The 19,993-nt window shown below is 36.6% G+C and overlaps 1 protein-coding gene across 2 annotated transcripts; it reads left to right on the top strand.

Annotated features, from left to right (window-relative positions):
• Nucleotides 1–4,875: 4,875 nt before the first annotated feature.
• CBLN2 (cerebellin 2 precursor) lies at nucleotides 4,876–13,390 on the top strand. 2 transcript variants are annotated; one of them, XM_075585450.1, is made up of 4 exons: nucleotides 4,876–5,119; nucleotides 6,026–6,472; nucleotides 8,454–8,573; nucleotides 8,812–13,390. In XM_075585450.1, exons 2-4 carry the CDS (start codon nucleotides 6,125–6,127, stop codon nucleotides 9,007–9,009), a joined length of 666 nt encoding a protein of 221 aa, XP_075441565.1. In that variant the 5' UTR covers nucleotides 4,876–5,119; nucleotides 6,026–6,124; the 3' UTR covers nucleotides 9,010–13,390. The 2 variants fall into 2 exon arrangements, with proteins under 2 accessions (XP_075441565.1, XP_075441564.1); XM_075585449.1 differs by having other exon boundaries at nucleotides 5,972–6,472.
• The last annotated feature ends 6,603 nt before the right edge of the window (nucleotides 13,391–19,993 follow it).

Here is a 19,993-nt window from a genome sequence, read left to right as displayed (position 1 = left end):
TATTTTAATTTTAAGTTTATTACCATTACATTATCACACACAACGAGTGCTGCCCAGAGGGTGTCTTTGTTCTCTAGTAATCATCCTCTCTCTCATTCAGCAGGTTTTTTTGTACACTCTATCCCTACCATGTTTCTCCTGTCCGCCGAGGATCTTCCTCTCCTTTCCCCCCACCATGTCTTTCTCCCCTCTCCCAGTAGCATGTCTTTCTCTCTCTTGTCCCCCAGCATGTCTTTCTTTCTCCTCCTCTCCCCTAGCATGTCTTTCTCTTTCCTCCCCCCAGCATGCATTTCTCTCTCCACTCCCATAGCATGTCTTTCTCTGTCCTCCCCACAGCATGTCTTTCTCTCTCCTCTCCCCCAGCAAGTATTTCTCTCTTCTTTTTCTCTCTTGTTTTTTCTTCTCTTCCTATCTCAATTTCATGTCTGATTCTTGCCCTCATCTCTCCCTCTCAAATCTCAGCTGTATGCTCCAGCACTGCACTACTCTCCTCTCTGAGGCCCCACCTTCTTACTGAGGCTCCGCCCATGTAGTGCTCAGCAGAACGGAAGAGATTTTCCACTGTGTGTGCGTCCTGCTGTTTAATAACTTTGCAGGAAGGGGCTTGGGCCCCTAAACACACGGGACAAGGACAGCAGAAGTGGCTGTCTCCCCCTGTTGACTGCCTTCCTATGGTTCAGTGTATAATATGGCTGTGTTATATACTTTGGGTCGGTGTATAGTGCCATCAGATCATATATTCTAGGTCGGAGTATATTGTTGTCTGTTTATATACTCTGCGTCAATGTATAGTGTCAACTGGTTATATACTATGGTTCAGTGTATAGTGCAGTCAAGTTAAATACTCTGTGTCAGTGTATAGTGCAGTCTAGTTATATCCTCAGGCAGTGTATAGTGCAATGTGGTTATATATTCTGGGTCAGTGTAGAGTGCCGCCTGGTTATAAACTCTGATTCAGTGTATAGTGTTGTCACATTACTCTGTGTCAGTGTACAGTGCAGTATGTATGTATGTATGTCTTTATTTCTATAGTGCCATTAATGTACATAGCGCTTTACAGTAGTAATACACGTGATAATCATATAAATATCAAATAATACAAATAACAGATCATAGGAATAAATGCTTCAGACACAAAAGTAACATTTATGAAGAGTAGTCCCTGCTCCGAAGAGCTTATATCTAATTGGTAGGTAGGAAGAATGTACAGAGACAGTAGGAGGGCAGTCTGATAAATGTGTCTGCAGGGGGCCAAGCTTTATGTACAGTATCATGTGTATAATATTAGCCATGCTTTTATTTATATGCTTCTTTAAGTGTTTCTTAAGGTGGGTCTTTAAAGTGGATTATTATATCCTCAGGCGGTGTACCATATAGTGCCATCTCATTATATACTCTGGGTCTGTGTATACTGTTGTCTGGTCTGGGTCTGTTATACTCTGCGCCATCAGGTTATATAGTCGTGCCTGTGTATAGTGCTATCTGGTTATATACTCTGTGCCATCAGGTTATATAGTCGGTGCCTGTGTATATGCTGTCTGGTTATATACTCTGTGCTAGTATATAGGGCTGTCTGGTTATTTACTTTGTCAGTGTATAGGGTTGTTTGATGATTATTAACTCTGTGTCAGTGTATAGGGCTGTTTGATTATATACTGTGTAAGTGTACTGTATAGTGCCAACAAGTTATATACACTACTCTGTGTCAGTGTATAGTGCCATTAGCTTATATTCTCAGTTTCAATATATAGTTGGGTCTGGTTATATACTGGTGTCTGTGTCAGTATATTTTATTTATATATATATAAAATGTTTTACTAGGAAATAATACATTGAGAGTTACCTCTCGTTTTCAAGTATATTCTGGGCACAGAGTTATGTTGACAATGCATGGTTGCATTAAATGAACAGCAGTTAAAAGTTCTTTGTACAGACATACAGTATCATGGACAGTTAGAGATAATATATGTATAGAACTTTCAAGTTATATAGTCTGTGTATAGTGCTGTCACGTTATACACTCTGTGTCATGTAAACTGCCATTTGTTTATACACTCTGGGTCCGTGTATTGTGCCATCTGTTTATACTGAAACGGATTATCCCCAAACTGTATTGGTGCAATGTCAGGTCACCACAGTGTCACGCAGGGCTTTGTGTGGTGCTAGTTCATTCCGGTGGTGAGTGAAGACCCTAGTCAGTACTTAACCACATATCAAAATGCCCTACAGTCACAGTTCCTGACTTCACGCATGGATATATTTATTATACATCACCATGATGAGATGGGGCTAGCACTTTCATGCCGCTTACTTTACATTAGTTGGTCCACAGGGGACACACTGACTCACACAGCAGGTTTATTAACTGCAGAACAAGTCTGAAGAGAGAAGAAAGTCACAAAGAGGTGTCCCTCTTATCCTCCTTGTTGTTAAATCTACTTATCATTGTCTTTTAAATACGTTTTTGAACGGGAAAATTTGACCAGAAAATGTGATCCCTTGACCAGGAAAAATATAGAAATGTAGGCTTTGGACCAGGAAATCTGAAATTTGAAAGTGGTAACAATGCTTTTCTCATCAAAATACAAGTCTAACTAGCCTAGCAAGAACAGACCAAAATGTCACAGAGACAGAATCTACAATCTCATGTCTCCCCTCAGCCAAATGCTCTCAAGGCTTTTTCATTTATTTGCAGAATTTGATTCCCCCATGACAATATGTATGCAAGTTAACTTCTCAGATTGCTGGCTGGTATACATCTGCACACGGAGAAAACATTGGTGTAAAGTACTTCAATACTTCATTGCAGTAATCCATAAAATGACATTTAATTTCTTGTCCCAGTTTTGCTCCACTTTTGCCTTTATACAGTACATGTCCCCAAAACATTTTTTTTTAGAACCTACAGTATTGCATATGAATCCATGCAAAATCATGCTGAGTTAGACATTACCTATCTATGGTCACACCATCAAACCCACAGAGAATCCTAGAGAAAGTTTCCATGATAACTAATCCTCAAGAGACCATGAAAAAATGTATATCATAATGGGAGAAGGAGTGGCTCAGTGGTTCAATTCCCAGCGTCGGCTCCATGTGACCTTGGGCAAGTCACTTTATCTCCCTGTGCCTCAGCCACCAAAAACATAGATTGTAAGCTCCAAAGGGCAGGGACCTGTGCCTGCAAAATGTCTCTGTAAAGCGCTATGTAAAACTAGCAGCGCTATACAAGAACATGCTATATTATTATTATTATTATAATGTAACAAATATGACATCTAATCCTGCAATGCATGAGTTTATCAGATGAGTACTGTATACGTCTCTTCGTTTGTTTCTTTGAAAGTGCGACATTTAAGACCAAAATGTCAGCAGGAAAGATTGTCTGAATATATACTTCATTGTATGTTGTGTTGGCAGGGTGAACAAAGAATTATGGTATCACATAAATAAATAAACAAAGATAACTAAAAAAAAATTCACATCCTCCAAGTGATGTGTTCCTGAGTCTCCTTTGGAAAGAGTAGGGAAACAGAAGTAAAGGTAGTGGAATGGAAATGAAAAGCTTGTACTGAAAAGTGCACAAAGACAAGGACAGACAATGCAATTAATTATTTTGGAGAAAAATAAGTTATAAGGACATTAAAATACATCTTATAAAATACGAACCTGTATATATACAGCCACAATATTACAAATAATTACAATTTAAGGCAGACAAGTTTGACGTTTCAAACGAAAATAATAACTGTGCAGAATGCATGATAAAATAGGATTGGGAATAGGGGATGTTCCAAACGTTCTACATCAGATATTTACAGATGAAACTTTAATAGAGGACTAATTTGTCTATGGTATGTTTCGATGCATCCACGCACACTATTTTCAGTTTTCAGACCGGATAAATTCAGCACTAAAACAATATTAGGGTAACATTTGTATAGTTCCCCATATATGTTTCTTAATAGTTACAGATGTTACAGACTCAGTACTTTGTCTCAGTTACACTAGGACAATGAAACAACAAGCTACTTTGGTGGATGGAACCTGTACGCAATAATACCTGATGATAGAATTGACTGCAACATACATCATCATGGCAGTGTTGGCTTTGTAAAACAGCAAGGATCTCCAAACGCAAGTAGTCCATTTTCGCATTGGAAAAAGACTTAATTAAAGATGATAACTCTGTCTTTGCTCTAACTGTGCCAAAAACGGTTAGCAAGCCTGCGAAGTTCCTTATTCCAATGTATCTCACTAGATGGCGCTAATAACCCATCAATGAATCGCTTCTGTGCCTTTATGATTAACTTGGATTTAATTGAGATTGTAACAGAAGGTACAGCAGTCTTGATAAATAAGTAGGTTGCAAAAGCGAACAATGAGGCGTGGTACCGTCCTCAGAAGATCAGATTGGGCCCATAAGGGTCACGAGTCTTTCTTTCATAAACAATACTAAATCAACGAATATCATTATCTCCAGAAGCAATTTCACATGTGTTTTAATTCAACATTAAACACTAACGTTGGTCAATAATAATATTAACAATAATAATAATAATAATAATAATAATAATAATAATAATAATAATAATTCATTCACGTTTAATACATGTAATATATAATTCCCTATATTGCTCACTTGTTTCTTCATATTAAAATGTTAAGTGTTTAAAGTTTCATAGCCCACTGGCTATGTGCAGTAGTGAAATTAGATATTGTGTAAGAAATATCAACTGTTTAAATCCCTCTGTGATCTCTAGGGGGAATTCCTTATTATTCAGGGTTATAATTCTATAGATGCTGCCTACTGCCTATGTGCATGTGAGTACAATATATGCAAGACAGCAAGAAATGTGCAGTGAGGGAGAGAGAGTGGGAGAGAAGAGGACGGTTATGTAGAATAAGTCAAGGGAGGGAGAAAGAGAGACGAGGAATGAAAGAAAGAGAGAGAGGAGGGAGATATAGACTATTGCATTGGGCGGGCGAGAATGAGGCAACTCCTTTTTCACTGTGTTTTTGCCAGCACAATCCCAGATCGTTTTCTCTAAGCAATACAACTTCATAGACAACTGAGAAGCCATCTCTGCTCTGTACTGTCGCACAATGGACTTTCCAGGTAAGGTTCTATGTTACATTTGTTCAGATATATCAGTCACAATTATTGTAAAGGGAATTAATAGCGTGTTCCGATTGAAATATTTGATTTTATATTAAAGTTCTTTGACATAGGTTTTACTCTTTAAGCTTTATGTCAGTGGACCTTCGGATCTGTTGTCAGGTTTCAATACGTTTTATTTATATTTGATGTCCTTTAGTTTTTTGTTGTTGATCGATTGATTGACTGATTGATCTCCTGGTTGTAAGTAGAAAATCACTGCTAAGTGGCCTTGGGAGAAGGTTAAAAGTGCAAGGTTTTGCAAAAGTTTTACTATTGCCAATTTCCTATAAGAAGATTTCTCCATGGAAAGGTTTATCTTGCAAAAGACAGAGACATCTGTGTCATTTTCTAACATTAAAGGACAGGGATATAATGTATTTTGACTTTTGCAAGACGTTTTCAATCAATAGACATTTTGAAGATGTTGATTTTCTGATATGATCTACTGCACGGATTATTTTTTTCGTCTAAGGTAACATAGCTACAAACAAAATCTGTACATTTTTTAAATATACATGTAAATGGTAAGGGAAATGAACCTGATTGCTGGTTGCTTATAACCTGTCCATTCTTTTTTCTTATGTGGCTAGTTTAAATTTGAAGTATATACTTTAAGATATTAGCCATGACAAGCTGACTTCCTTAACTGGATGGAAAATTCAGCAGCTTTTATAATTTCATAGAATGTTGGAACTGTGCCAATTTAGAAACACAATCCTTTATGCAAAGGGATATCACTATTATATCCTATTGTTACTGTATATGCATCTTAAGGTTGTAGATTACAATGTATAGTTCTTTTTGTTCAAGGTTCAACTCAACAAGCAAACTAAGAAGGCTTGTATGCTCTTTTTCGACTTCTAGAGGTTGCTATCTTCAGACACATTTAGGGAAGGAAGTGATCAAGTGCATCTGCTGAAGTCAGGAGCTGTCAACTAATTGGTTGCTGATCGCTGAAGCAGGATGAGTCTAGGGAAGAATGGCGAAGGGGAGAGAGCAGGAGCTGCGCTGGAGCTCTTGAAATGGGAGCAGAGCTGTAGCTGCCTGCTAGTTACTAAACTGGCGCTGTCCATTGTGTTGTTGTTTGCGCCACCTAACGTGAATGCTCAGAACGACACAGAACCCATCGTGTTGGAAGGCAAGTGCCTGGTGGTGTGTGATTCAAGCCCGTCTTCGGATGGAGCAGTCACCTCATCCTTGGGTATCTCAGTACGCTCTGGAAGTGCCAAGGTGGCCTTCTCAGCTATCAGGAGCACAAACCACGAACCTTCTGAGATGAGCAATCGCACAATGACCATCTACTTCGATCAGGTACATGCCCAAATCCACGTTTTATTCAGATGTATTTTTCCATAGTTTCAAAGGATCACACTGAACAATATATATCAAGGCAAAGCGAGTTTAGTTCTGGGGCAAGTAAAAAAACTGCACCAGATGTTTGAGTTAAAAAAAAAAATGGAGATTAATGGGACTTTTCTTTGATACCTCTGGCACAACCTTTTGGCCTCGGAATAGCACCAGTGTGTCTTGGCACATATGCTCATACTGTATATCACATTCCCATCCTACACTTTATAGATCAATGTTAATGGCTGTGTACATTATCCAACTTAAACATCGGCTTTCTGGAGCGGTTTTTTTTTAATACTAAATCTGTTGCTATAATTTATAGTACCATAGCATACACTATGTGAATGCTGGAGCATATTTGACAGAAAAGAGTACGAGCATCAATATTTTTCTCAATTAGAGCACCTATCCAGTAAGCACCTAGGAAACGTCTGGGAGGAGTAAGGCAGAGGGGGGTTGGGTAAAGGCGACTGAGATCGTTTGTCAAAGTTGTTGCTCTAGTATTCCAGTGGGAAAGAAAAAGCACCGGATTTAAATTAAAGACATCAAAACTTATTTGACTGTGCTAGAGGTGCTAATGTGCAAGAGTCCCTCTATACAAGATATATCTAAAGTAAGCACCAATGTTTTCCTCTACACTTAGATTTATGTAAATCAATGAACATATATATATATCTATAAAGAATAAATAACGAACACCTATCGAGGTGCATACAAAGGCACCAGAAGTAACAGTATGATTTCAGTGCTTTCTTAATATTTTGCAAACACGAATGTATAATCTAATCCTGGAAATCATCAGATTTGTGGAAATAAGGTCTGATGACGTGCAATAAAATCACGCCTCCTGTGCAATGTCCTGGTAGTGGGGACAGAATTCATTAATAAAAACATGTCTTTCCATAAAACATGTACAGCTTATTACACACGACGTTCCCAATTGGTTAAACTCATTGGTTTAAGCTACACTTTATTCTGTGAGGGCAAGATAAAGCATGTTGTCTTATATAGAGCAAAAATGTTGTCAACGTGTGATTACATAGTGGATATTAATAAATACAAAAAAAAAAACATATTCAGTGTTCTGTGCTAACATCTTGTCGGGTTTGCCAACCAAGTATTTGCATAAGTCAAGGAGTGTAGAATAGGGTTTTATTCAGTTACAAGCTCATATTTTATAACCAAAGTCGTCATTTAATTTGCATATACTTTATTATACGACTAGTTATGATCAAACATGAAATATGTCATAGCTAATACTTCTGATATATTCGTTTTCTGTCTTTAACTTATTTTCTTTTTGGTGATGCATATATCAAGTGTACAAAGAAATGCAGGATTCATAATAGTACAGTACACATACCTAATTGTCTAGTGAAATTGCTTTCACCCAACGCATCTGTAATCTTCCACTAGTGTTTGTATGTAACTGTTTTAAAATATAAAAAAAAAACTCATGCACATTTTTGTAACTTTAAAAACACTATACAAAGCGTGAACTGCCCTCATATTTAAAAGTAACAATGCAGTGTATATGTTAACTTGAATCCGTGCATTTTCATAAAACATACACTGCCTGCCTAATCAGTTTTATACCCCCATATCCCGTTTCCCTAAAGTTTAGACATCCTATAGTCGGAAAACACACCCTGTCCTTGCTCCAGACCAGTTCATTTAACATTCATTGTTCAAAACGGTGAAAACTATGGAAGAGGTGATTTCTTGCTGTTACACAGTTTTGCCATTTCAGTGTAGAACAAGAGTGACAACACTAATTGCCCCACAGTCAGGATAATTAATTTGGTGGAGATTTTCCAAACAGTGCAAAAATGTTCCAATTATTCTGTTAATATTTATTGTTAGTGTAACTTTTTTGCACACTATTGACCACTGTTAATACAGTATTTATAAGGTGTGACTTAATTTGACTTTTTTTTTTCAGGTTCTTGTAAACGTTGGGAACCATTTTGACCTTGCTGCCAGTGCATTTGTGGCGCCAAGAAAAGGAATCTATAGCTTTAGTTTTCACGTGGTGAAAGTCTACAATAGACAAACTATCCAGGTAGGTATCATAACTATTTCTCTAACGTATAACAGACACAATTCCATTTGAAATCTTGTAAAAATCACAAAACATACATTTCTTCATATATTCTCTGCTGCTTAAAAAAATATTGTTGAGATGGGAAGTTTTTTTGGAAATATATAGTCACATCACATGTATGTTAGTTATAGTGTACCTGCTGCATAGATTCTTGTTTTTAGATAAAGCTGATCTGTGTATGTTTTCTTTATTACAGGTAAGTCTAATGCAAAATAACTACCCAGTGATTTCAGCTTTTGCTGGAGATCAGGATGTTACCAGAGAAGCAGCAAGTAACGGGGTTCTGCTGCACATGGAAAGATCTGATAAAGTTCACCTAAGACTTGAAAGGGGTAACCTCATGGGAGGGTGGAAATATTCAACCTTTTCTGGCTTCTTAGTTTTTCCACTATAAAGAGGCGTTCAGCACTCGTCTTCTGGAGCGTAGCAAGGATTCAATTGTCAATGTAGCCCTTAATGTGGTGGAACAAGACATTATTTTCAACATCCCTCCCAGACTGTCACTGTAGAAGAATGAATTATCTTCTAGGTAAAATATTTACTTTGATATCGACATTTCCTCGGGAAACTGCGCTTCTAATTAGTTTTAGAAGACAGTGATCTTTAGGATAAATGAAATTATCGACCTGAGCAATTTGTACCTGTGATTGTGAAGTCAATATCGGAATTTATTGTTGGGATCATTGACTTTTTGTTGGTGTTCTGAGACAAAATACTCGGACCACACAGTTGATGTCAAGAATCACAAACAGAAGAATAAAAATCTTGAATAAGTGTTCTTGCAATGCTTTCTTTAGTGTTTGTATAGCCTTAAGAAACGAATGGCTTCAGTCTCAGTAATGTATATTTTTGGAATTTCTGGACTTGAAGTGCTTTATACAGAGAAGCAAATTTTGCACGATTGGAATTATCTATTTCGTTTTGTGTTGTTCGTGTTTTTCTTGAACTTTTACTTTCAGGGTGCTGAAAATGTAAAATAGATTGATCAAAAAAGACAAAGTATATATATATCTGTAAATGAAAGTAAAGATTATAAATTAACAACTGTCTGTTTTTTCAAAGGTTTATGTACAGGTCCAGAGTGTCATTTCATGTTCGGTGATGGACGATAATAAATATTCTGTGCTGAATATATCAATCCATACCGATATACAGCTACTGTAGGAGAAGATGAACATATTTTGAACATTTCTTCTTGCCATTTTTAGTACTGTATATGAGTAATTTGAGCTGCCATTTATGCCAAGTAGTTTGTTCACCAATTCTCAAGTACTCGTGTTGGACTGCAACAATGGCAAACAAAGCTACTGTGTTTCTCTTTCATTTAAATAAAGCATATCCTTACTCTACATACTATGTAAAATAAAGAAGTTACTGAAAATGTTTATAGATAACCAGAGGTGTTTACTAATAAAGAGGTTGGCACCTATTTCAATTATAATAATAGACTACAATTGTGTTAATAAATCCCAACGAGTCATCAATGAATAGAAAGTAGATTTTATAAATCCATGCTACAAACACTTAAAAGTAATTGACACGTTGCAATTATCTCACAGGTTATTATTAGGCTCAGATTCTCTTTTATAATTTGTGCTCATATAGCCACATTAGTACTGTAAAAGGAGGAATTTATTATCTAACTTTCCAAAACAGGGAAACTCTATCATAAACCATATAGCAGATCTAAAAGGACAACTTAAATCTATTTACTTTTATTATTTTTTTGTACATGCCTAAATGGGGGGGCGTATTTAGTTGGGGCTAATCAGATAATCATTCTAAATTACTAAAGTATTTATCCATTGGAATCATACAGACGGTAAGATCGTCTTTCATTTGATATTCACGCTCAGTTTGAGTGCAAAGTGCGCAGGTATCACCAGAACAAGATACAGTAGGTACAAGTTACCAATTTCATAGACACGTTGTATGCATGTAAAGACAAACTGAGTAGAGAGAAATGAACGCTGGTTATCTAAAAGAGACGTTGGAACAGCGAAGCATTCATAGAGTGCCTTCATGTATAGTTAATGTATATGTTCAAACATTTTCATGGTTCCTTCTAAGTTCCTTTTAATTTCATAATAGATAAATATTTTAAATACTTGGAACGTCAAAACAGAACGTGGCATGCATATTTTATCGTATAGTTTTGAAGATGAATAATACAAACATAAATATTACAGTGTTTTCTTCCTTCTGAATAGTAGCTGTAAAATTATTCCTTCTACTATAGGAGGAGCCTGAAACATACAGGGCTGGGTTGCAACTTGCAAGTCAATCCACAAGGAAAAGGAGAAACGATGAAAGTCAAATAATTTCTCATTTTTGTGCTCAAGTCTTATTTGGTTTTACTTGAATATGTTTTTTTTTTTTTTTAAATCTTACTATTATGCTTTATGTTGTTATCCTCTGTCCTATGCTGTCCATGCTATCTGTTTATATGTATTGGAAATATGTCTATTGTTTTAAATTGGGTACTTTTTTTTAAATCAATATCGATCAAAAAACAGATAAATAGGAGCCTAACTAAAAATATTAAAAGTAGTTGATGTCAGAAGGTCTATTTATGAAAGTTTATTGGCTGCAAAGATGGTATACTGTACATATGGAGTTGTTTCTCTGCTACAATTTTGCAGACGACATATTTACTCTTTTGCTGCCAGTGATCTGTTATGCATTTTTGAACAATAGGGTTGATTATAATTGCCTAATCATCTTAATACCAGCAAAGTACAATTGATCTAAACGCATTGGGGATACAGTAGGTACTAAAGTCTCCTTCTGCAAAATTGAGTAGAAATCAGTGCAACTTTTTCTACTAAAATCTGTTGCTATAAAGGAGCCGTATGGACACGGGTTGACTCAGTTTATCAGCAGGAGTCTGTACTGCATAATCCTAATATAGTTTTTCAAAATGAAAATATTATAACTTGCAACTAGCAGAAAAACAAACAAACAAATAAGCCATCTACTTCAAGTATAGAATAAATACTAAAATGCTAAAGTTGTATAATTCTGGCAAAGCTGGATCAACCCTTAACCCTCAAACTTTGTATTTGAAAGAACAGGAATCCCATATGCACTAGAGCAATTATATATTTTTCTTTTATATATTTAGTTAAATTGTTTGTATGAGTGTTCCCCCAGTTGTAGAGCTAGGAGACTGAAAAATACAGGTACAGTAAATCTCAATGTTTAATTTTATTAATGCATTCCATGGTATTCATATTATATAATGTATTTTATGTCATTTGTACATTTCTGAGTTTATTTGTCATGCATTCGTGTGTATGTCAGCTTAGCATGGTTTTGCTGTTTTGGTAATGTTTCTTAATCTCTATGTGGATGAGATGATGACATCATACATTTTGGAACATTGTATCAGTACATAAAAATGGAAAGGGGTATTAATGAAGATGCTTCAAATGTGTGGTTCCATAAATGACCCTCATGAACATCCTTCTCTTCTTACAGTATGTTGATGTGACATACATTTAGTCTTTGTCATCAAAATATGCAATATGGATGATAAATCCCTTTGATAAAAAAAAGCAAAACTAAAAGGAAAATATTTATTTGTATCATACTTTAAGTAGCATCCATACAATATACTGTACTGTATGTTCATATTCTGCCATCAATACCCTGGAGATTCTGGTCTTACACCATTAGGGACAAGAGACAAACAATATAAATATAACATTTAAACATTCTGACTGTCCAAGAAGCTTAAAAATTCAAATATGTATTTTGTTTTGCTTGCATCAATGTAAGTCCACATTGGTCACCTAAATGGTATCCTCTGGGAAAAAGTATCAAACTCCAATATTAATACAGTACTTACCTCATCACCCACAAAGGGAACAAGAAAACCAATATTCCTTCTGTATTTTACCCTCTCTTCCTCAGTTGTTTACTTGTTCCTAGTCCCCTTTTACACTCCACCTCTTTACTGTAGATGTATTCTATGCATTTCCTTTGTCCCACCTTGCTTCATTTGCTTCATTAGATATCTCAAATAATGTTAAAGGACACCACTAAGCCATAGAATGCCAGTCAGAAAGCTCTGGCATAAGCTTAAAGAAGTATTTGATAACATAGGTTCTGTGGTATACATTTGTGATCTAGCTGCACTGTCAACAATTGTTGAACTCCATTAGGATAGTGGGACCTGCTGAACATAAATTGTTAATATAATGGTTTATGATGTTATAATTAGAGATAGTAAAACCAGTCGAAATCTGTTTCACAGAATTTTCAGGATTTTTTAGAACAAATCCGTCCATCCGTCCCCACCAAAATCTGTCTGCAGATTGGGCAGTAACAAATCTTTGCAGATCAATCCAAACCCACCAGTGGATTAAATCCGGATGGATTTTTAAGAATTCGATCCATGGATTCCACAATCCATAGATGAATTGTTAAAAATCCACACGGATTAATCCGCGGAGAGGGAGAGAAATATCCCCCCTCTCCCTGCAGATTTATCAACCGGGCTACAGAATCATGGATTGCTCTCTAAAATAAAATAAAAAATCTGAAATAGCGGATTTGCCTTTTTGAGATTGAGCCACGTAAATCCGCATTCTAAAGGAATGGCTGATCTGAAATGGATTCAAATCTGCCAAAAAAAAAAAAACTGCCCACCTCTAGTTATATGTACATGTGTATACATATATGAAAAATCCCAAAAATTTAGAATTACCAAATTACATTACAGTATCTCATGAGGTAAATATAAGAATAGAATTTATATCAATAAAAAATATGTAATATTTGGACAAACTAGGGTCCAGTGAATTTTTCTCATTCCCACAATAATATAAATATCAATAGATAGAGTGGAACATATGATTACAAAGCAAAATGTACACTCCAAAATGGTTTTCAAATAGAATTGTATGCTAAAAAATATATGAATAGAAAGTAATCTTAGTATCCCAATATTCAGGCATTAGTAATCAAAATACAGCAAAAATGAATGGATTATACCAATAGTGCAAAAAATACCAATAAATCTATATCCATGAATGTAAAGTAGACTTTAGCAGAACAATATGAGAAAACTAACAGGCTGACACCATAGCAAAAAGTTTTGGGCCAAAAAAGCTCTTTGTCAGGAGTATTGACAAATTGCTTTTTTATCCCAACATGTGGAGTCTCTCAAGTGTCACCCTTTTTCATATTGTTCCAGTATCTGGGTAAGGTCTCTTTTACATTCATGTATTTACATGTATTTGTATTTTTAGCACTATTGGTGTAATGCATTGATTTTTGCTGTATTTTGATTACTAATGTCTGATGCTTTTGTGCCACTAAAATAATTTGTTATTCATATATTTTTTGGAATAGAATTATATTTGAAAACCTTATGGGTAGATTGATTTTCTTTGTAACCATATGGTCCATTCTATCTATTAACATGTACACATACCTACAGTATATTGTTATGGAAAAGGAAAACTAAAAATAAAAAACACTTGCAAGATTGATACATTTTGATGAAGTAATACACAAAATGGTGTAATACATTACATCCGTTTGAATGAATAAAATTACCCATAGAAAAAACAGACAGCACACAGAGAACCGGTATAATAAATGTATTAAAGAAGTCCTGACAAGGACTACACAGAAATGCAGCAACAATGTATACAAAAACGAGTAAGTGACTTACAATATTAAAAGCAAAATAACAGTCAGAACCAGGAGAAGTGAATGCCGCTGGAGTGGTTTGGAGTGGTTTGGAGTGGTTTGTCAGGAGGACAAACCACTTCAGCGGCATTCACTTCTCCTGGTTCTGACTCTCATTTTGCTTTTAATATTGTACAGTAAGTCACTTACGCATTTTTGTATACATTGTTGCTGCATTTCTGTGTAGTCCTTGTCAGGACTTCTTTAATACATTTATTATACTGGTTCTCAGTGCGCCGCCTGTTTGTTCTTGTGTTTGTACTACATTGTGAGCTCCCTCAAGGGGGCTCACTGTACAGGGGAGTTTGGAGTACCCCACAGATATCAGCATGCAAACTACAGCTGTATTACTACTTGGGGCAGCACCAGTGCAGATTTCCTCTAAACTTGAAATTACCCATAGAACTACGAAACTCCCAAAATAAGCTTACATGACTTTTGGGCGGGGGGTATTAAAAATATCCATTGTCCATGTGAAATTTGCAATGTTTTATTATAGCATGGATATTCAATAGAAAGATGCGCAATCTCAGTGCTATACCCAAAGTGATAAATATTCAATTTAGAAAACATACTTATATAACAACATAACACAAATGGTGCTTCTATATGTGAAGAAGTGTTGAGTGACCCACCTCTATTACTGAAGTCCTTCAGCCTTGAGGTCACCCAGATTACCCAAAATCCTATGTTGTTTGTCCTTACAGAAAAATAGTCCACCTTGTATTCACTACTCCATGCTCACTGTAGTATATACAATGAAATATAAAGAAATAACACTGTTTTTTTCTTTATATTTCATTATACTGTATATACTACACTGAGCACTGAGTAATGAAGACCAGTGCCAAGGAGCATGATTTTTCTGCATGGATATTCAATGACTTCTTTTAAAACACTACATCAGGCTGAAACCAGGCCAAAACTATTTAAATTATCAGTCATGATCAATTACGCTGTATTTTAGAGTGATTCCAAGACAGTGCAGTGTTTTGATTATCCGTAGTTGACACTGAATAAATATAAGAATTGAACTTAGATTGCCGTCTTTAAAGACATCAATTGTAAAAGATGACATATGGTAGATTCAAAAAAAAATCTGAGTCAGAATTTATGATAGAACAGATTTAAATTTGTGGTATAGTGGACAAGATTAAACATTTCCCTCATCTTAGGCCTTGATTCTAGTGAGTCAGACCATTTGGAATAAGATGTAATTTTTTTAATCCCATTTGTTCAATTACTTAATTACATAAAACTGTGAAATGTGCTTTTGACATTTAGCATCTTGTCTTGTTTTAAAATGCGCTACCGTTGCAATGTTATTATTATTTTGCATACTATATACTTTTTTCAGCTTTTGTTGTCTAAGTGGCTTTCTTTAAGGCAAAAGTCATATAAACATCCATATGCTCCGATGTGTTACAATAAATATTTAACGCCAAGTTAGTAAAAAAAAATATATATATTTAGACTCCTCAAAGAATCCAGGGAAGGAGGACGAAACTTGAGTTGTACAATTGTTAAAGTTGTATAAGACCATACTCAAATGCATTTATACTGTAGTTATTGCTATAAACAGTGCTAACTATAAATTATATTCTTAGTATTTACATAATTTTAGTAGAACATTTTTTTAGCTTCCATAAAAAAATCATGACAGTATATTTAAAGAAGAAACCTGTGAAGATTTTGAAAGCTCATCTCAAAAGAACCAATATATCTACTAGAAGTTGGAACTGATTAAATAAAAAGATAGACAGACTTCCCAAATAAGTTTTACTGCATATGATACAAACCTGCCCTATACTTGTTCACAATATTTTATGTTTTTGTGAATTATAATGTACGGCTCTTAAAACAATATTTACCAAACTGGCAAAGTAACTTTACAAACAGGTTTCAGATATGCTGAATATTTTACTGTTGTTACTGCATGCAGATTTTTAAAAAATCTGATTAAGGGGACACATAATGCAATAATGTATTTCAAATGTTAATCTTGTTTCCATATTCAAATTACAGCAGGTGAGGCAGATAGACGCAGATCTTTATACTGATGAAGAGGTCCCATTCCGTTTTTTTTTTTTTTTTTTAATGCTGAACCAATCTCCCTGAATGTTTGCACTAATTTTTAAATAACACACTTTGCTGGAATTTTTACATCAAGGTACCTTTCTTGACTATTTTTTAAAGAGTTGTTTTTAACTTATGCTTCAATGAGATATATGTGTTGCTCAGTAGTCAGCTGCATAATGAAACACTAAGGGGCCTATTATATAAGTCTTCATAAAAAAAAATCGCTGAGCCGTTTATGTCGCAGTTTTTTGAGCATTGCTATCACGGTATTCAGAAAGCCTCAATTAACTGTGATAGCAACATTCCCAAAATGGGCAAGTAGCCGGTGACGTGATGATCACTTCTCCCAAAAGGGCTAATCCATCGATTTTTTTCTAGCCGCAGAGAGAGCAGCAAAGAGAGAGACGCCTCTCCCTGCATATATCTCACAAGCGATTGCAAGAGTTTAATATAAATTGTAATACTAGTGTAGATGAGCAGGGGGTCTCTGGAGCAGTGAAGAGGAAAAGTATCCTTTCAAGGAGATACACTGGGGCTCAAGGGATGGGATACATTGTAGTCTGTTTTAGAACCTGGATACATAATAGTAACAGTCCTTCACTGGTAGATATAGTATTTTAAAGGAGCCTGACCCTTTAGCAAGTTTATAAAATATCAACTGCACATATATAGAGTATCAACTTTGCTCATACAGAATAATGGAGGATATTACTAGGCTGGACTCTAGCTCTACATACAATGAGTAAACCATATGCCAGTAATTAGAACAACCTCCTTGCAGTGAAAGAATCTCTATTGTAAATGAGAAATTACTTACTGTGAGATGACTTCTTGTGTCCACAATTTCAAACTTGCAGGGCATCGTTTTCCAAGAGTGTGAGTTGCATAAGGTAACAACAGGGAGAGGTTGGCGAGCAGCCAAAAATTGTGCCGCACCACGAATATAAACAGATGAAGAGAGTGTTGTGAAAATGATTTAATCACAACTGGAGAGACACACTAACATGTTTCACTCCCACGAGTTTTCTCAAAGTGTGGTAAGTAATCCAAAACACTTAGTTTAAGTATGCTTTGTTTAATAATGGGCAAATGATCTATTATCCATATCTGGATAATAGTTTGTTTGCACATTACTGTACTATATGTGTTTGGGGGGAGGGGAGGTGCATTTATTGAAAAGTAGGCCATCTTTTTTTTTTTTACAACACAAATGGTACTGCAGGCCAGAAGGGACCCACTGGGACTACCCGAGGACCCCCGGGCGCCCGTGGGAACACCCAGGGACTCCCACCAGCCTATGTTATCAATCGTGTGTTCATATAAATAAATAATGGTTTTATGTAGGGCACAGGGGGTGGGTTGTGTAGTGGTGCTTACTACACATTTTTATTTAAAATGGATTACTATTGTAGATAAGCAGGTGGTCTCCGGAGCAGAACCTTGTTGATTTGAGGTCTGGGGACCCCCTGCTTCCAGAGATATAGGCCCTGTTATGAGGTGCCGGTATCTCCTATGCATGTAAATGTCCCATGTCACGTGACCGGGACATTTCAATGCATAGGAGATACCGGCACCTCATAACAGGGCCTGTATCTCAGAAAGCAGGGGGTTCCCGGGCCTGAAAACAATGCGGTTCTGCTTCGGATACCCCCTGCTCATCTACACTAGTTATAAAATTGAAATAAAGTTTTTTTTATTTCGGCTGAGATTTGCAGAGAGAGATGCGGCTCTCACTCTCTGCAGCAGAATCAAGTCGCCGGGTGAGCCCTTTCAGAGGGCCGATCATCTCATCGCCAGCTACTCGCCATGTTTGCAGATGTTTCTATCACTGGTATTTGTGGCTTTCTGCATACCGTGATAGCAGTGCTGTCAAAAATGGTGAATTAAAAATCGGGGCAATTTTTTCTATCGAACTTTACTGCATGAGGACCCAGATCGGGTAATTATATGAAATAAAAAAAGTATTATTAAAATAAAATGTTATCACACCACAATTATTAGCCTTTAGTATGAGTTCTTTATCAAAGGGGAACATTTATCAAAGTCTCACAGTTAGAGCAAAGTTGGGGAAAACAATACACCAGATTTATTAAAGAAAATGAAGGAAGTCAGATTTGTTTGCATTGATTTTGTATGTGTAGTGTAGTTTTTGTGCCCTGTTTGTCATGTGGCCATGCTATATTGATACATATTCCCCAATGTCTTTAAGCTGCAAACCATGAATAATACTAGCACAAAAACAGCACATATTTAAAATAAAAATAAATAAATAAAATGTTTTCAATTACAGTATATTCTTGCACCACTTTTGCAGCTAGGTGAAGTTTATACTATATATGATGGCGTCTTCAGCTGAATCATAATAAGCAGCACTCAACAAACCCACTCGCCCGCTCGCCTGTGATGAGTTGAATTCAGCTGTCGAGTTTGGAAGCAGGATGTCAGGCGGCGGCAAAGGTGAAGGAAGAAGAGGAGAATTGAGGAGGACCACCGGAGCAGAGCAGCAAAGGAGGTTAACGGCACGGCAGAAGAGGACTTAGGAGGACCACAGGAGCAAACTAGAGGAAGAAGACAGTGAACGGCAGGAGATGAGAACTACAGACATGTAAGCGCAGCAGGATCAGCACAGGAGGACTGCCAGGGAAGAGCGTGCCTTAACGGCAGACACCAGAATTCTTAAAGATTGCCAGGTTGGACTTCTGAGGCACGCTATTCCCCGTCAGGCCTCCTGTCCTGCTGTGCTGACATGGTCCACAGTTCTCATCTACTGCCGTGTGCTGTCTTCCTCCTCTGCTCCTATATATTTAATATATGGTTCCAAAAACAGAATAACTTCAAATCAAATTAACACCTGTGTGAGGTATGTAAATGTACATATTATTTTATGGACCAACCTTCATGTTCAGGATTTAAAAATAGAGAGCATGTTTATGCTTCCAATCTTATTCCCTTTATTGTTTAATCTAACACATTATTAAAATCTTGCAAGTCCAGCAAATATTCACAGGTCTTACTTGGCACTGTCTGAAAACATATTTATTTGGATTTGTGCCAATGAAAAATTGCAGCACAGCCTCATTTTTATGTAACTCACAATGCAATGAGAATCCAGTAACAATAGGGATGATGAGCAGGGCCGCAGAGAAAGAATTTCCAGGGGCCCAGGACAAGACTTACGTCCGGGCTCCCCCCTCCCCGTGTTGGTGGTATTGTGAGCTCCCCCCCCCATTTCACACCTCACGAGCTCCCTCTATTTCCTCCCCTCTTCCCATGTATTTCTCTCCCCTCTGTCTCATTCCCTCTTCCTCACTCACCACCCTCCCGCCTCGCATGTATTTATCTCCCCTGCGTCTCACTCTAAATCCCTCTTTTCCTCACTCACTCCTCTTCTCCTCTCACTTGCCCTCACCTTCCATCAATTAACCCACTCTCACTCAATCCCCACCCCACAAAATACATACCAAAAACCCCACCCCCAATACATAATAAAAAGACACCTACCCTCCCAAAATATTTTTAAGACACCCACCACACAATACATTACAAAAAGACACCCACCTACCGCCACGCATGTATTTATCTCCCCTGCGTCTCACTCT

The sequence above is a fragment of the Ascaphus truei genome, chromosome 2 (genome assembly GCF_040206685.1).
Source record: "Ascaphus truei isolate aAscTru1 chromosome 2, aAscTru1.hap1, whole genome shotgun sequence".
NCBI lineage: Eukaryota > Metazoa > Chordata > Amphibia > Anura > Ascaphidae > Ascaphus > Ascaphus truei.
The sequence above is the reverse complement of the archived record's forward strand: the minus strand, read 5'-3'. Positions and strand labels throughout refer to the sequence as shown.

What these genes read in the sequence shown, in the direction of transcription:
- CBLN2 (XM_075585450.1), top strand. Translation starts at nt 6,125, where the DNA reads ATGAGTCTAGGGAAGAATGGCGAAGGGGAGAGAGCAGGAGCTGCGCTG. An exon ending in TGACCATCTACTTCGATCAG is followed by an intron (nt 6,473 to 8,453) that starts GTACATGCCCAA and finishes TTTTTTTTTCAG; the next exon opens with GTTCTTGTAAACGTTGGGAA. An exon ending in ACAATAGACAAACTATCCAG is followed by an intron (nt 8,574 to 8,811) that starts GTAGGTATCATA and finishes TCTTTATTACAG; the next exon opens with GTAAGTCTAATGCAAAATAA.